This window comes from Mollisia scopiformis (assembly GCF_001500285.1).
Source record: "Mollisia scopiformis unplaced genomic scaffold LY89scaffold_1, whole genome shotgun sequence".
Taxonomy (NCBI): Eukaryota; Fungi; Ascomycota; class Leotiomycetes; order Helotiales; family Mollisiaceae; genus Mollisia; species Mollisia scopiformis.
The window spans coordinates 720,067-736,699 of NW_017263581.1; the positions used below are offsets into that span (position 1 = coordinate 720,067).

At 48.2% G+C, this 16,633-nt stretch overlaps 7 protein-coding genes across 7 annotated transcripts; 4 read left to right on the forward strand and 3 right to left on the reverse strand.

Annotated features, from left to right (window-relative positions):
* Positions 1-399: 399 nt before the first annotated feature.
* Positions 400-2,175, forward strand: LY89DRAFT_744508 (uncharacterized protein; the record flags this gene model as incomplete). The annotated part of the gene is made up of 2 exons (XM_018221037.1): positions 400-930; positions 978-2,175. The coding sequence occupies 2 exons, from the start codon at positions 400-402 to the stop codon at positions 1,872-1,874; spliced, it is 1,428 nt and encodes a 475-aa protein (XP_018078302.1). The 3' UTR covers positions 1,875-2,175.
* A 454-nt stretch (positions 2,176-2,629) lies between these two features.
* LY89DRAFT_633686 (uncharacterized protein) lies at positions 2,630-4,139 on the forward strand. The gene is made up of 3 exons (XM_018211353.1): positions 2,630-3,070; positions 3,162-3,607; positions 3,701-4,139. The coding sequence occupies exons 1-3, from the start codon at positions 2,890-2,892 to the stop codon at positions 3,725-3,727; spliced, it is 654 nt and encodes a 217-aa protein (XP_018078303.1). The 5' UTR covers positions 2,630-2,889; the 3' UTR covers positions 3,728-4,139.
* A 138-nt stretch (positions 4,140-4,277) lies between these two features.
* LY89DRAFT_7720 (uncharacterized protein) lies at positions 4,278-6,224 on the reverse strand. Its single transcript, XM_018221898.1, has one exon. It carries the CDS (start codon positions 5,788-5,790, stop codon positions 4,345-4,347), a length of 1,446 nt encoding a protein of 481 aa, XP_018078304.1. The 5' UTR covers positions 5,791-6,224; the 3' UTR covers positions 4,278-4,344.
* A 593-nt stretch (positions 6,225-6,817) lies between these two features.
* LY89DRAFT_571658 (uncharacterized protein) lies at positions 6,818-8,313 on the forward strand (the record flags this gene model as incomplete). Its single annotated transcript, XM_018208604.1, has 2 exons — positions 6,818-7,383; positions 7,440-8,313. The coding sequence occupies 2 exons, from the start codon at positions 6,818-6,820 to the stop codon at positions 8,311-8,313; spliced, it is 1,440 nt and encodes a 479-aa protein (XP_018078305.1).
* A 596-nt stretch (positions 8,314-8,909) lies between these two features.
* On the reverse strand, positions 8,910-10,916 carry LY89DRAFT_712907 (uncharacterized protein). The gene is made up of 3 exons (XM_018218010.1): positions 10,377-10,916; positions 9,682-10,288; positions 8,910-9,606 (listed from the first exon to the last, which is right to left on the reverse strand). The coding sequence occupies exons 1-3, from the start codon at positions 10,509-10,511 to the stop codon at positions 8,963-8,965; spliced, it is 1,386 nt and encodes a 461-aa protein (XP_018078306.1). The 5' UTR covers positions 10,512-10,916; the 3' UTR covers positions 8,910-8,962.
* A 1,028-nt stretch (positions 10,917-11,944) lies between these two features.
* LY89DRAFT_744511 (uncharacterized protein) lies at positions 11,945-13,562 on the reverse strand (the record flags this gene model as incomplete). Its single annotated transcript, XM_018221038.1, has 1 exon — positions 11,945-13,562. The coding sequence occupies exon 1, from the start codon at positions 13,535-13,537 to the stop codon at positions 11,945-11,947; it is 1,593 nt and encodes a 530-aa protein (XP_018078307.1). The 5' UTR covers positions 13,538-13,562.
* An 848-nt stretch (positions 13,563-14,410) lies between these two features.
* On the forward strand, positions 14,411-15,522 carry LY89DRAFT_662733 (uncharacterized protein; the record flags this gene model as incomplete). The annotated part of the gene is made up of 2 exons (XM_018212666.1): positions 14,411-14,540; positions 14,594-15,522. The coding sequence occupies 2 exons, from the start codon at positions 14,411-14,413 to the stop codon at positions 15,520-15,522; spliced, it is 1,059 nt and encodes a 352-aa protein (XP_018078308.1).
* Between the last annotated feature and the right edge of the window lie 1,111 nt (positions 15,523-16,633).

The window sequence follows — 16,633 nt, forward strand, 5'->3', positions numbered from 1 at the left end:
TACTGCTTTTCTTCCACTTCCAAGAGGGATTTGAATCAGCCAGTTTGCGTCATCACACATTCCTCCACCTCTACCATACTACCTTCCACCCGTTCGCCCTGAATCTGAATCCTCATCCACTCTACTCTCCACAAGCCTGCAGATCTTTCTTCAAGACTTGTCTTCTCGTCTTCTCGTCTTCATCATCCAACATCTTCCCTCCGCGACATCCATTCACTTCTCAACAACCCCCGTTAGCACACGCTCTATCCCCTCACTCCGATCACACACAACACCAGCACGTTTTCCTTCGAAGACCCCAGGTGTACATAACGATCAATCCAAAGCTTGTTACCATACCGACCTCCTTCCCGACCGTTTCTCGAGCTTGAGTGAAGAGATTAACCAATAGAAAACAAGATGTCTGCCTCACCTACAGCAGCCCCTACCCAGTCGACGAAGCGACCTCTCGAAGATCCCTCATCTCCATCTGCCCCCAATGATCAACCAGAGGCAAAGCGACCCGCTCTCGACAAGGTTGTCAGAGGCGACAATGTAGAGGAGGTTCCAGAAGCTCTCGAACCCCCCGTTGTGAGCTCCAACGGTGAACACAAGACGACCGAGGCTACCAATGGTACGAAGACTGACGAGAAGGACGGACAAGGCGATACGGTAGTCCCAGATGCAGGTGCCCAAATCACCCAGGGCACTGCTACATCGACCAAAGATCTCCCGAGCAGTGGTTCATCTCTCCAACACGACGAAAGTGGTTGGATTCATATTCGTGCTGTCATTACTAGTCCCGAAGCTGCTACCGTCATTGGCAAGGGTGGAGAAAATGTGTCTTTGATCCGCAAGCTGTCTGGTGCGAAGTGTACTGTCAGCGACTACCAAAAGGGTGCAGTAGAGAGAATTCTCACAGTCAGTGGTGTAGTTGATGCTGTAGCAAAGGTACGTCACTCAGCTATATGTGTATGTGCATAACTGACTTCAACTAGGCTTTCGGTTTGATTGTCAGAACAATCAGCAACGAACCCCTTGACATTCCCTCGACTGCTCAGTCCAAGACCTATCCTCTCCGCCTGCTTATTCCACACATCCTCATTGGCTCAATCATCGGCAAGGGAGGTATGAGAATCCGTGAGATTCAAGAAGCTTCAGGTGCACGCCTCAATGCCTCTGATGCTTGCCTTCCCCTGTCTACTGAGCGTTCACTTGTTGTTCTCGGTGTCGCTGATGCTTCTCACATTGCAACTTATTATGTTGGCAGTACCCTTTATGAGCAGCTCTCAGAACGATTCGGTGGCCCTGCTGCTTCAGCTTATGCTTCCCGAAGTGGTGGACCAGCAGGCGTTGTACCAGGAGGCATGCAAGTAGTTCCATATGTTCCCCAACCAGCTGGTGGAAGCTATGGTCACCCCGAGAATCGCCGCCATGTGGACCGTGGTCACCACACTCCCGCCAATTCTTATGGTCAACCATATGCTGCTCATGGTCAAGCTCCCCAACAACAACAACCCCAAGTTCCCATGCACTATGGTGGCTCACCCGCCGTTGGCGGATATGGCGGAGTTGGTCCACAACAGCCACAACAACCTCATGTTGGCGGACCACAATCGCATGCAGGCCCACCGGCTCAGCCAATGCAAGGAATGGTTCCTGGTCAACCATTAACTCAGCAAATCTTCATTCCAAACGACATGGTTGGCGCTATCATTGGCAAAGGTGGTGCGAAGATCAATGAGATTCGACAACTGAGTGGCTCCGTCATCAAGATCAACGAACCCCAAGACAACAGCAACGAGAGACTGGTTACGATCACTGGAACTGCCGAATGCAATCAAATGGCCCTATACATGTTGTATTCAAGACTTGGTACGTTAGAAAACTCATGAACGTGAACGACAATACGCTTACGTAACTCAACAGAGAGTGAAAAGCACCGCATCTAGAGCGGGGATATAATATTGATGACACTTCACGGTATGCTTATGGGATTTGCTTTTCAGCGGCGCTGGGCATCACGGGGTTCATTACCACCAAACAAAAGCTTGGGAGCGTGCGGCCTTTGAGACGGTGGCTCTTCGCTCGATTCCTGGCATCTACATACTTTGGTCGGCAGGTGATGGGTGGAACCTTTTCGACATGTATTCACCTAGCATAGAAATAATGCATTTCTGTGATCTATGACCTGTTTCTTCGCTAGGCTATCCCTTATGATGTTTCTCGCTTGAAAGATGCAATGTCTCACGGTAAGATTTTGAGCTTCTTATCCGTTGGGGAATGTTCTTTGCGAGAATGTGAGTCTTCCGAGATTAAATAGATGAAGGGACGGCACAACCATTCCTCGTCTTGAAAAGCAGACTCTAAGCCGAAGAATAAATAATCAAGGAGGTCTCGACCTAAAAGTACCCCCACAGTTTTGCCCCAGAGTTCCTTCGCAGCGGAATTTGATATCTGCTTGGATTACTGTGGGGGGTGGTTATCGGGTTCGATTTCATCGGTAGCGAAACGCTGCGATGCCTCTCTCTTTCCATTGCAGCTCTTTGCGAGGATGCCTACCTAGGTATGGGAGGTTCGCGAGCTGACTGTACTGCTGGTACCTACCTGGTTTATCTCCGAATCCAACGAAAGCTACCCCGCCAAACCTACTGTACAGTAACCCCACCTTGCCCCAGCATCCAAAAGCTGCATGACAATTTGACAGAACGACCATTGAATTGAGTCTCGCCGTGCTTTCCTCTTTTGGTTCAAGCTCTCACTCAGCTTCCTACTTCTACTTCTTGAATTTATTGTGATTTACAGCCCTCTCCGTTGTTTCTTACTTCATTCACAGCCTCTGCCGCCCATTATTCAATAACCATCCACAATCTACAACCCCTCCTTCATCAATCAATCAAGCTACCAACCATGCCCCAGGTAACAGAAATCGCCTACCTAACCCTCAAACCCGACATCGACCTCACAGGCACCTCCCCCACTGCGACCGCCTGGCAAGAAACCCTCTCTACCATCCGTCAACAAACCGGTTTCCAGCGCTTGCACTGGGGCCTCACGCTCGAGTCTCCCGAGCTGCTCATCCTTATGATCGGTCTGTTTCTCTTTCCTCCCTTCCTTTCCTCCCCTTCCCTCCCAAAAAAAAAAAAAAAAAAAAAAAAAACTAACAAATAACCCCACCCTAGACTGGACATCCCTCGAAAACCACAAATCCTTCACCTCCTCCCCCACCTACGGCCCCTTCCTCAAAAACCTCTCACCTCTGCTCGACGACGAAAACAAACCAGTACACCTCCACCACTTCACGCCCACCCCTTCTCCGCCCACCATCCTGGGTTCCGCGCCCGTGGTCGAATTCGCGACGTTCTACGACCCGGACCCCTCTTTCGCTGATTCGCTGGGGGAATTTCTTACGATTGCGGAGAAGGGGGAGGGGGTTGTGGGGTGGGCGAGGGGAGGGGTTGTTGAGGGGGTTAGGAGGCATGATGGGAAGGGGAAGGGAGAGGAAGGGAAGGCGTATGTTTTCTTGGTCGGGTGGGAGAGTGTCGAGATGCATATGAAGTTTAGGGAGACGGGGGCGTTTAGGGAGAATGTGGGCTTGATAAGGGGGAATCATGGGGGGGTTGAGATGGTGAGTTTTTTTCTTGAGTTTTTGTGAGAGGGGAGGGGAAGGGAGGGAGGGAGAGAGAGAGAGAGAGAGAGAGGCTGACTGATGGGTTTGTAGTTTCATGTTAAGTTTACGGCTGGGTAGGAGGGTATTGTGGTGGAATACGGTGTCCTCGGTCTTGGGTGCTCTCTGGCTTGTGGGGGGTAATACACTGAGGCTGGTATGAATCTTTTTAAGCTTCACTGGTCACATCTTAGTGGCGTTTTGTCGATTGTGTCCGAATTATGTCCCGATTAGCATATAACACAACGCAAGGACAGAGACAGGTCAGAAAAGTGGCTCTAGAGCGGCAATCTTTGACATATCCTTGGTTTGCCTTGGAATTCGCAACTAGATAGAAAGGACACATTGCTCTCTAATGGTAATCTTCTTTTCTAGAGTGCCTGATGTTCTCAAGTTCGGAGTCACCAATGTTGCTATGGAGAATAGGCTATAGTCCTATTAACTTGATGGAATTCAACCTTCTTCATAGACTTTCATACTATAAGCTCAGGAGTACCATAGCAAGAAAAAAAAAGGAAACACGCCCAATAGATTCGAGTAACAAGACAGCGTCCACAAAATAAACTAAAATTTTCACACATCTAATGTAGTTGATCTTGAAACTGTAACCATATATTCTTCTTCTAAGCCATCAAGGCATCAATAACAGCTAAACTCCACCAATGCCCCAAACTCCTTATCAAATGCACCACCACCAACTAATCATCCGCCGGCAACGCCTTCCCATACGCCCACTGCGAAAACCTCACACTGGGCTCATCAAACAACTTCGTAACCACCTCCGCAACCCACAACGTCAACGGCAGCAAAATCAAATGCGGCGCCAAAAAACTAATCTCCAACCCCAACGGCCCCGCCTGGCTCAACGGGAAGAAATTAATCCAGCTCGGCGTATGCGCCAGATGCTCTTCTCTATACCATCCGACGGCCTGATACAGGCGATCGCCGAGCGTCCAGAGCACCGGGCCGTGCACCAGGTAGAGCGCGAAGGAGATGCGGCCTAGGTATTGGTTGAAGGAGTTCTCGAAGAAAGATTTGAGCCAGGCGATGTGCGGGACGGAGGAGGTGAGGAAGAGGGCCGCCCAGAAGAGGTAGAACCATTTGAAATCCCACATGGCCTGGGGTTTGAGGAAGGAGAGGTAGTACCAGCCCTTCGCTTTGCGGAGCTCGAGGATATCTTGGGAGCCGGAGGGGACGCCGGAGAGGTAGAGGCTAATTGCGAAGAGGGTGTAGAAGATGTACATCTTATAGGGCGCTAGTCTGTTGAATATCTGCGGGAGGTTGTTCATGCGGGACAAGAGGTCTAGTTCGCACAGGAACATGCCGGCCATGAAGAGCGCGCCGAAGTAGCCGTCGACGATGTAGATGAAGTAGAACATGAGGCCGAGCTGGCCGCAGAGGCGCGCGTTGCGCGTGATGCGCGAGAAGGCCAGGAGGACGGTGTAGATGATGATGGAGCCGCGCATCTCGACGGGGATCGACCAGGCGTGGTATTGCGAGGTGAGCATCCAGCCGTCGCCGCCGCTGCGGAAGACGAAGCTGAAGTTTTTGAATTCCAGGTACCAGTTCCACAGTTCTTCGCGGTAGGTGGGTTTGTGTTCTGGGGATAGAGTATAGATGTCGAACATGTGCCAGGAGGTTATGTAGATGAGAGAGACGAAGATTACGGGGATGAAGAGGCGGATCCAACGTCTGAATAGAGCTGAGGCGAGGTTGTCTCCCAGCCTGGCGTGCTCACCGGCGTATATCAGTGCTAAAGGCTTTACGGATAGTACGTAGCCTGAGACCACAAAGAAGACGGACACCGAGAAATGGCCTCCAGAGAAGAACGTCCGTACACCTGGCATAGCGCAGAAGAAGTACTTGTCTTGGAAACCCCACGCATTTTCAAAGAAGCTGCTGGCAAGTTGTCGTGGCCATAATTGATGATGATGCCAGTACACCAGCATAGCAGCGAAGCCCCTCAGGCCGTCTAGATAAGCTGTACCCCGAACCTGTTTTCGCATCCCCGGCCTGGTCATCACTGATGGCCGTATTACTTCGACTGTCCATTTTGCGGTGTTGTGTGCTGTTGTCAAGAATTCCTGCTTCTGATACCCATCCCAATCCCCTGTGTCCAGCAATCCTCCTTGCGATGGAGACATTTTGAGGATATAGTTCTGAGGTGTGCCAATTGTCCCGGAAGATGTGGGCAAGGTATAGCTCTGTGACAGCGGGAAGAGCTGGTAGAAGTTGGATGGAGGCGGCCGAAGATCGCAATTAAAGCAATGCCTTTGAAGATAAGAAGAGAAAGCAACGAAATAAAGCAGGAGAGTAAGAATGAAAGCATGAATTACTACTCAATCCGAAGAACGATCTACAACTGTCGCAATATGGAACATGGAGACGAACCGACCTTTCGCTACCTTCTGACACTTCGCTTAATTGGGGGTGGAAATGTGAAACGCGATCGAGGGGCGAACGCACAGTTCCAGGGACTAGCTCGATATCAATGCGAGGGGTTTCGTTTCGAAAAACAAAATAATTAAGATTTTAGATTTTCGCAAAACAAAGGTTAGGTTTGAGGTTGACGGGGAACAGGGAGCCCCAGTTTCGGAACATGTAGCGGCGACCAATCCCCCACGTCTCATTCGGTCGATATCTCCGATGCGAGTCGCTTTTTGAGAAACATCAGACAGCTTATCGGTGTCGCATGAATTTAGAGCCGGGAAGGTCACTGAAGATCCATGACTAGATGGCGATCAAAAGGACTCCGCCACTGGCACTCAGCGGCTGCGTTGTAGCAGATTTGACCCTGACCTTTGACTCGAGCCCTTCATATCGTCAAAGACTTCAGATTGGAGGTTACACCATGGTAGCGTGACCTTGTCAGAGAGCTCAACTGGTCTACTTAGAGGAAACTCATGAACATCCTTGGATCGCCACTAAAACAAAAATCAGATGCCATTTGCGAGATACCGAGGAATCAACTCGGATCATCCGAGTATTAACCCTGTCGATAGAAGACCTGATCAAGCTCTCCCGCTCTTCACTTTCTCAACACACCTGTCATAAATCTTCAAATATACTTCTGACACCTCAAGTTGACATATACAACAAGCTGAATCCCGCGAGCCCAGCTTCACTTGAAAACCTGTCCATACAAACGCGTAAAGGACGAACACAATGCTTATGCTTGGGGGCAGATTGCCCAAAGAACTGCGGAGGATACTACCAATATATGTAGCATGCGTCCTCTTTGTACTCTTCTTCGCCAGGGCCAACCCATATAAGTCGCCTCTGGAAGCCTCAGAAGTCATCAAGCGGGTACTGGCCGCATATCAAACACCACTACAATCGACACGATCCGCATTCCCCCGAAAAATATGGCAAACTTGGAAGATCGACCCATTGGATTTCGAGACCCGAGATTCGGAGCGCGCGAGGTCCTGGACATCGATGAACCCAGGCTACAGATATGAAGTGTTGACCGATAGCAATGATCTACACTATGTAGAAACGCATTTTGGCCCTGGTCCAGGAGGCTTGAACCGACCGGATATTGTGAACATGTATCGATCGCTGAATGCGACAATCATCAAGGCAGACCTCTTGAGATATCTGATGATGTACATTGAAGGAGGAGTATACGCGGATATCGATGTCGAGGCACTGAAGCCTGTGGACCAATTCATTCCCTCACACATTGACGAGGATGATGTCGACTTGGTGATCAGTGTTGAGATTGACGAACCAACGTAAGTAATACACCCGAAAATTTCAAGGGAAGCAGAAACTGACCCAGCAATATCAGATATGCGAATCATACCATTCTTGGTCCGAAATCCCAATCCTTTTGCCAGTGGACCTTTATGAGCAAGCCAAGAGCTCCAGTGTTACTCAGACTCGTGGATCACATCTTGGGATGGCTTGAGGGCGTAGCAGCGAAACAACAGAAGCCAATTGGCGAGATTGTGCTTAATTTTGACGAGGTGATAACTGGTACGGGTCCCTCGGCCTTCACTGGATTGATATTGGCCGAGATGGCGAGACAAACAGGCAACATCGTTACTTGGGATTCTTTCCATGCCTTGAGCGATGCGAAACTTGTCGGAAACATTTTGGTCCTTACTGTCGAGTCTTTCGCTGCAGGACAAGGCCATTCGAACTCTGGAAACCACGATTCTCCCAAGGCTTTGGTGAAGCATCATTACCATGCCTCATTGTGGCCTTCTCGACATCCACGATACAGTCATCCTGCATTCGGAATGGTCGAAGAATGTAACTGGAATCGCGAATGCGTGGACACTTGGGACGCAAACAAAGCTTCGTTTCCTAGCTTTCCCGCGGAAGAGCAAGCGAGGTTGATTGCAGTGCACGATGAATTTCTCAAAGAAAAGTCTGATAAGGAAGCAGCAGAGAGGGCAGCAGGAGAAAGACAAGAAGCAGACAGAAAGCAGAATGAAATACTTGAAGCATGTGCAGAGCAGCTGCGAGGGTTTGCAAAGGAACAGGAAGCCAGTCAACAGCCAGCACAGCCAGAGCCAGCGCAGCCAGAACAGCCGGCACAGGAGCCGGTACAGCAAACCGAGACGCAACCTCCTGCTGAGACACCTCAAAAGCAACCAAGCCCGGAGTATCAACTTCATACGGACGATGAGATTCGTCATACGGACCCGAAGAGTTGAGGTTTGGGGCAGTGCGATTGACATACCGGTGATTGGAAGCAACGTGGATTTGCCCAGTTGCCATCAGGTGAAATTTCCGGCTTGCGGTCCTGGAGACGCCATTCGCGACGGGCTCGACGAGGCAGGGAAGAAAAATCTTTACATATGCATTGGAACGGCGATAATCGGCGTACGGGGCTCAGTTGCATTATATCCTGTTGTTTTGCTTGCATTGTGAGCTTGAGGAGTGACATGTACAGTCGAGATAAAACCTAGAATTAGAGCAATGATCACAAACCTCTCATCACTTCGTGTACGTCACAGAGTTTCAAAAGAATCTCAGCAGGACTTGAGCCTTTTTGTTGAATTAGATGAAATGGTTGATTGACGTTGACAGATCGTTGTCAAGCGGGAAATGAGACGAGATGCCAAGCTGGCGCTAAGCTCCACGTGATCGTCACCACCCCATCAGACAGTTGAGATCAGCAGCTAGGCCTTTGCTAGGAAGATCATTCATGGTAGAGGAAGCCATACAGATATGGAATTCAAAAAGTCATGTGAAGTCACGAGTCGGATACGAAAGCGGAACATGTTTTGGATTTGACATACATAGATTTGGTATAAGTGTTGAACTCTATCTAATGGAATAAAGGGTTCTTGCCTGAAGAACCTACATCATCCTATAATTGTCCTGCCAATGCTGAATTTCTATCTGACCCTTCGTGCTGGTCAACACCTCAGTATCCTCATAATCCACCTTCTCCAACCTCAAATCACTCAAGACCTCTTTCTTGATTCCCTTATATCCTGCTTGCATCTGCTGGGGAGTTCTCTGCCTCGCCTTATAAGCTGTCGTCCTGAACTTCACGAACCAGGTAGCGACCCAATATCCATTTGCCATTTGGGCCGTAATGTAACCGAACCAAATAAGCGCTAGAAATTTCCCACCAACCGTGGCACTCAGCCCGAGCACATCACTGAAATTGTTGATAGAGGAGCTCAGACCCACTGCAATCGTTGTTGATGTTAATGCCGCTGCTTGCAGTAATTGTGTGCTGAATGTAGTGATTCCCGCGCCGGCAGCATGTATTTTGCCATTGTTGGGCAGGACAAATGCTGCGACCGACAGGAGGATCGACAATCCATTTCCGATCAGACCTACAATGAAGACGAAGAGAACGATGCCGGAAGCAAGGTCAATGAGAGATTTTGTGGATTTCCCGATGCTGGGAACTTTGCTCAAAGCGGGGACGGTGACATTGGTGGCTGCAACAAGTGCAGAGTCCGAGACGTTGCTGGTAAGGTTCGAAACAACTGATTGGATACAAGTTAGTATTATGATTCTCAGTGTATTGCGAAAATCTAACGAGACAAAACAAAATTACTTACAAGAACCTGCATCAGCATAGCTAATACAATGTGTGAGATTCAATGGAGTCGTTAAGTTTGTTGCGTTTGCGTTGAAGACAGAACCTTGGCATATGCCTGAGACATGTATGGTATAGAACTGACTGACGCCGAATGATTGTTTCTGAGTCGTGATCACCGTCGATATCAGACTCTCGAATGTCTGACCCATTCCACTGGCCAGAGTATTCAAGATGAGCTGAAAAGCTACGCCAACTAGAGATATAGGAATGGCGGCGGGGTTCACCACCGCTGCCTGTGGGATGGTGAGGGTCGGTGCCGCTGACGAGGTGGAGCTGGAATTTGATACTGCCGACGAAGAAATGTTCAAACTAGGTGCAGCCGAGAGGGATGAGTTTGAGGCTGATGAACTCGAGATTGAACTATTGGAGTTTGTTGAGCCCGTGATAGAAGAGTTGGTATTTATTGAACTCGAATCCGGTCCGTCTTTGATAATTGACCGTCTTACGATCATGCTTAATAATTTCGTACGAACATCTCTTGCAGCATTTGCAGTAGGGGTTGCAGATGCAACCGGATCTATAGGATTGAGTTCTATCAAATTTGAGCCCAGAGATGTGGTGTTGAACTATAAAAGGTTAGCATGTTGTAAAAGTGGACAACGTTTCGGGTAGGACAACGTGAACGAATATGCAAAGTGTTTTTCACAAACTTACACTGATGAGATAGGCATCTGGAACTGAACCTGGATTCGTACCAGAGATAACCAGCACAAGAACGAGTGCAAAAGCTATTATGGAAGTGACGAAAGGAAAAAGAGCGGAAGTCCGGAACCTCATTGGACTAGACATTTTGGCCAGCCAAAAAGTATACACTTCGTCTTGTTGTACAGAAAATTTGCAAAAACAGAATTAAGAATCTGATATATGAAATGACATGCCCTTGGCAGGAGGTCATTGAGAGAAGCGGCAAAATTGCGGGGACAGAATAAGCTCAGGGACAAATCGATCAAGGGAGATCAATTGGGGAAAGAGGCATATCGAAACAGACGATACAAACTCGAATTCGTCATGGAAAATATCTCGCATCGGATCCCCAACTTGATGGGGCTGATGTTCTTGAAGATCATGATTTGATACAAATGGCGTTTGATTTACCCGATCGTCGGTCGTGCGTATTGGGCCCGGTTGGGTCGTGCTCGGCGCTGGCCGGGACACCAAGTCAGGAACACTGACCTCTAAGGAACAAAAGCATGAAACTTCTTTCGTCGGATAGGATGATTTTGGAGGTGGCTGAGCTGAGAACGAACACGAAGGAGTGCCGAAGCGCGCTAGCCATTTCACTGCCTCAGGCACAGAAGCTTGAGAGACGAAACTTTCTTCCGACGTCAAGACGCTGACACTTTGTAAGATTATCTTCGATTTTTTCATGTGCCATCAAGGGTATCTGTATAGGAGAAACTCAATATAAGAATGGTAGTTACCAATCTGTCCTAGCTTTCTCTGTTTTCGATTGTCGAACGCGGGGTCAAAACTACAGTATCCCTTGTGTGACCAACTCTTTCACTGACAGGTGTTTCATCCTATGTATTCATCTAAGATAAACCAGTATCATACAAGACGATGTTTGGCTCTGCCGAATATCCTCGGATAGAAATCCGAGGGTCTTATCTTGCTGCTGCACCATGTGTCAGAGATCTACCAAAGCTCTCCTTTGCCTATCGCGCTTACTGCCATCTTGGTTGTTAAGCACATCTAAACGCGGTCAATCTTGATTCCACAGTATGCTGAACTCCCTATCGCAATCATAATGCTCCAGCGAGCATAAGGTTTCCGGCTCCGAAGTTATCCCTGGGTTCATGAACAATATCAGACGAGGCAAGACTCACAACCTCTACGTATTTCCAGAAGTACCTCATATCAAATAAAGTCCTGTTATTATATGCTCGTATCTTGGTACAGCGATTTTCGTGTCTTATCGAAGTCACCAACATATCGCACCCCGCATTTGACAGCATCACGCGAAAGGACGTCGTCACATTATGTGATTGACTAGTATCGAGATACTTCTGCACTAGTTCCAGACAAGTGTTTGATGCCCAGCAGTTGGCAGAAAGTCATTTCAATCGAGAAGCCCTGGTCCTATGCATAACTTGGGAGCAAAATAAAACAAATTGAATAGTGACTACAGAAGAACGCTTTCATCATCCCCAGAATACCTTTCAAAACGCCAAGCCGCAAGATTGCAAAATATATCTAGATCGTTGTACACGAAGTCTGACACTTCAACTCCAGTATTGTACGTCAGTGTACTCCTTTACAGGAACGAATGTAGTGCGACGAAGTCTCTTAGGCGCTCTCAGCTGCTGCTTCTCTAGATCAAAGCAAATCTCAATTGTCTCTCCCCTATTGACCTTCGTGCTCATCATCTCGTTAGAAACAGCAGATGATGTCGCCGCTATCTGCACAGACTGCTCTGATGCAGTTGACGAAGTGTTTGTCCATGAGCTTGCCAATGCACTCGATGCACTCGATCCAATCGCTGAGGTACTTGACAACAAACTTGCCGTTATAGTGGTCGTTACAATTGTGGACGTCGTTGTGGACGTCGTATTCGGTGCCATGTACGAGCTATTGCTTCCATTTTCGCCGCACAGAGGATACGTCCGACGCTGGCACATGTCGCAGAAGATAGCTTCGACAGTAGACACAAAATCCGGGCCCCAAGACGTTTCGCTTACGCACACCTCAATAGCACTGTGGCTAGCAAAGTCACTAACCACAAGCTTGTTTTCTTCACACCATTGGTGCGGCTGCTCAGATCTCTTTTCAACGCGTCTGTTGAGAACAGGCTCTTTCTTTGGCGCGGTACGCTTTCTCTTGGGCTTTGGCTCAGGCGCTGCCGTGATGGACGGCGGTTCTAAGACAACATCACGAACCTTCAGATTCCCTAGCTCGAGAGAGCTTTGGAGGGTGACACCGGCAGGTATCGTCACGCTCGGATTTGTGTCGATAGTAGCACTGGTAGTTGGCAAGTCGGCAATAGTAACTCCCGCGTCTGGCTGGCCTAGATCAACGTTGTTGTTGAAGGGTGTGCCCGCACTGGAGCAGCTCATAGTGAAGCTGGACTCGATTGCTTCAAAGTCAATGTCGAACCCTGTTTCGGGATCTTTATCGTTCACTTTCGACAGCCCCGATGGGTAGAATGGGATGCACGAGCCGGTACTATTGTAGAACTGTTGTCGACCAGGAGCTTTACAGAGTGTATCTGGGAACTCCGCCCATTGCGTGGAAGTTGAATTTGCAGGGCCAGAATTTCCGGGAAAGAAGAAGTCAGTGAGTCTAGCACTGAAGCCATCCACGAAGCGACCGTCGCTGCTCATCCAGAAACAAGGCGGGGTATATGGCGTCTCGACACCGGGAAATAGAGCTGTGCTTGGATACCAAGGTAATCCGCAGAAGGTAGCTGTTGCTCCGTTCCATGTGCGAAAGTCGCCGCCATCTGATGCCGACGATGTCGTCGTCAACCAGGCTATACATATTGCGTTATCACCAGTCGCATAGAGTTGAACATATTCAGGAGTTTCGGAAGCTGAAGAGCCTTCAGCGCCGCCAACTGAAAGTTGTGTGGTGCCTCCGTCGATAATGCTGGAGTCGGATCCGTCTGCAAAGCCGAGCTGAACTCCGTTGACGTCGAATAGAGCCACGGAGGGAGTGTTGCCTCCGAGGTTCGGATCGGTGATATTCGCTTGACTGTTGTTGGCACCCACTCCAATATTAATGAGAATCTTGTCTGGAACGGGTGGTGAGAACATGCTGGTCAGAGCTGGGATAGAGAGAATGCCCGTGAGACCCAATACCAAGATATTGACGGCCATGGTCTTGGAATATGCAGAAAATTTGGAGTATATTGGTGACAGTAGAAGTAAAGTGGAAGTGGTGTGGAAGAGAAGAGAGGTCAGAATCTGAGAGGTGTTTTCAGGACAATCGGTATTGAGTTCTTATTGTGAGAAATCAAGCAAGAACGCCCCTCCGCTTTATACATTTTCCTTATTCTTGCTTATTTTTGTTTTGCGCGCCACTACACTATTTTTAATGTCAAGCCTCTCTGGTATAATTGTGGTTCAAGAGAGCCTAGATTTGGCGCCAAAACCCAATTTCGGCCCTTGCCGCTTAACTTTGCCGCATTCTGTTGGAAGTGTTCACGATTCTCAAATAACAACCGATGAAGTATACAACAAATGTATTCCTGCCAGCCTTTCTGATAGCCGCATCATGCCACTGCTCCAATTTCGTCAAGCAGACAGTACGTCTATGGTCTATTTAGACTTGTGTTGGTAAAGAGATCTTCACGTTTATTGAGCAGTTGTATATTTGTAGCCAACATAGGCGTTCCTACCGAGACCGACCAGACCACGACCGAGGACGTGGCTGAGCTTACTGTTAGTTCCAGGAATAAACTATCACGCGAAAGGATTAGATTTTGTACTTCTTTTAGAGAGACTCGTTGCTTGGGTCGAAGCTATATAATTCAGCAGCAAATTCCGATTTTTGAATTCTCTTGAAGTACCAGATTTGCGTTATCATAATATCATTCCTTGGCATTACTTGAGCATTGAGAGGACCTTCTTCTGCACTCTCGAATATTTTACTTTGCTTCCTACATACCCTCTTGTCATCTTTTCTCATTAATCTACGAAGCGTTGCTGTCTCAATTTTCTCGTGGTAGTATAGCTTAACGCTCTAGCAAGATGAAGATCAATCTTTTCCCAGCTATTGTGTTGCTATTCGCTGTTACGAACGTGTCAAATGGGAGAAGTATTCCAAAGGACAAGCTGCTCCGCGAGCGGCAAATTGATCAGCTGGATGCTTTTAAAGAAGGTCCGACATTCCCATCTATACTTCTTGATCTCAAAACCTGACCAGACTTGTAGTAAGAGATCTTAGCGGCATCACCATATATGATCCTCTCGAAGTCGTCAACTATCATGTCAAACGTATTGAGCCTATTGAAGGTGGGGAGGGGGCCGGCGATGGTGCTGGTGAGAGTGGTGGGGGTGAAGGAAGTAGCACTTCAAATCCTCCCGCTGGGGAATCAGGAGCGAACGAAGGTGCTGGCGCCAGCGAAACAGGCGACAATACAGAATCTGGTGGAGGAGAAGAAGCTTCATCTACAACACCAGCCGATACAGCACCTCCGCCACCAGCTCCTGTTCGAGTCGTCGCTCCGATGCCTGCTGGTCTTGGCCCCGACGAACTTACACTTTGGAATTCCTTGACGAATGATCCCCTTCAGTTTGCTGACACGGACCAACTTATCCTATGGGAGGGTACAGCGGCTTACGAAGCGTTGAACGAGTTCAAACAGGCTTTATCTGCACAGAATCCGGGCATAGCATTCAAAGACAGCTTTGCCTCAATCGAATCCTCGAACTGGGATGATTACTTCGAGATTTACGAGGAGTCATCCTCCTACGAAGATTGGAAAGAAACTTCCATACTATCAATCAAGTATGCTGAGTTGCTCGCTAATCGTCCTCAACAAGTTCATGTTCTGTATTCCGTAGCCGATGGCAACCATCTCCCTGATCTTAGGTTTTTATCTTTCGCCGAAATGCCCATTGTCACCGCTCCTGGATCCTCGATTCCTCAAATGATTCGCTGGGAGGCGAGCACATATCAACAGAACATCGCTAACGCTAACCCAAATGTGATTTGGACAAATGGTGATGCACAGCTCTCTACACCGATGGCGGATATCACGAATGATCCGCAACTCAGTGATGAGAGCTTAACGTTGGGGGGTTTACAACAGATCGAAGGTGGTGGTCCCGCACAACGATACAGGCGATGGTTGAGATGACGCTGTCAGTAACTAGCTACCTTTCTTTCATCGGAGTTCTTGGGTGTGGTTGGATTGGTCCTTGTCATCCCTTTCTTGCCCTAATTTCGCGTGGCTAGGTGCATTTGCGTTAGCTTTAACAGCTATGTCGCTCGTTATATGTTTATTACCTTCTCGTTCTCTCTATGAGCTTTGTAAATCAATTTGATGTTTTATCACGGACCTCAGCATTGTGAATGGTTCTAATCTCATTTGACTCGGCATCATGGGAGGCGTTCGATTGCATCGTGTCGTTGTTGAATCGTTCCATTCGTTGTCTAACCTTTGATGTTCAGTCTGTGAGCTTAGGGATAAGGTTTGTACAGGTAGAGATTTTCTCGGATACAATTAATTGTCTTTAGTCCTAAGTCCAATGATCGTGGACGTGCGACTATCGACATAAATGAATGTTGATAGCTCACTTCAGGTACGCCGCAACGAATTGAATAGCTTCTATGAGACCCCGCAAATACTCTTGTTACGTTTAGAAACCTGAGATACTATGAACGGAATTTGAGCGGATTACTTCCGGGGTTGGGCCAACATCAGCCACATACTCTGACTGAGGACTCGTTCAGGGGGAAGCCTCGCTTAAATATTTGGCTGCCTCTCCATTTGTGAAATTCCTAATCGTCCGCTCGCTTATGGCTGGCTCTCCTACACTCGTCTTACTCCCAGTCGGCCAAAGCGAGTGCGGACAATAAGTACCGCGACGCGCTTTTTGTATGCATACCTCACCAAAAAGCGCGTCGATATACTTCATCCCCGCAGAATTCTGTAATAATTATGCCTCGAAAGCGCAAGCAAGCACCTCGATATTTAACACGATTTGCTGGGCTCTCGCTACCTATCGATGTATTAGTTCTTGAACGCGTTCTTAAGGATCCTAAGGAGCGTGAAGAGCTACGAATCCGCCTGGAGAATGCTAAAGACTGGTTGAAAAGACACCCCGAAAAGCAGCCAAAAAATATTGTTAAAAAGTTTAGCGCTAAGAGAGGGATATTGTATATTGTGCTGGTGTTGAAGATAGGCAAAAGTAAAAAGACTGAAAGAAGCTACTCAAAGCTCGACTTTCTCGAAAAGAACGTATCCA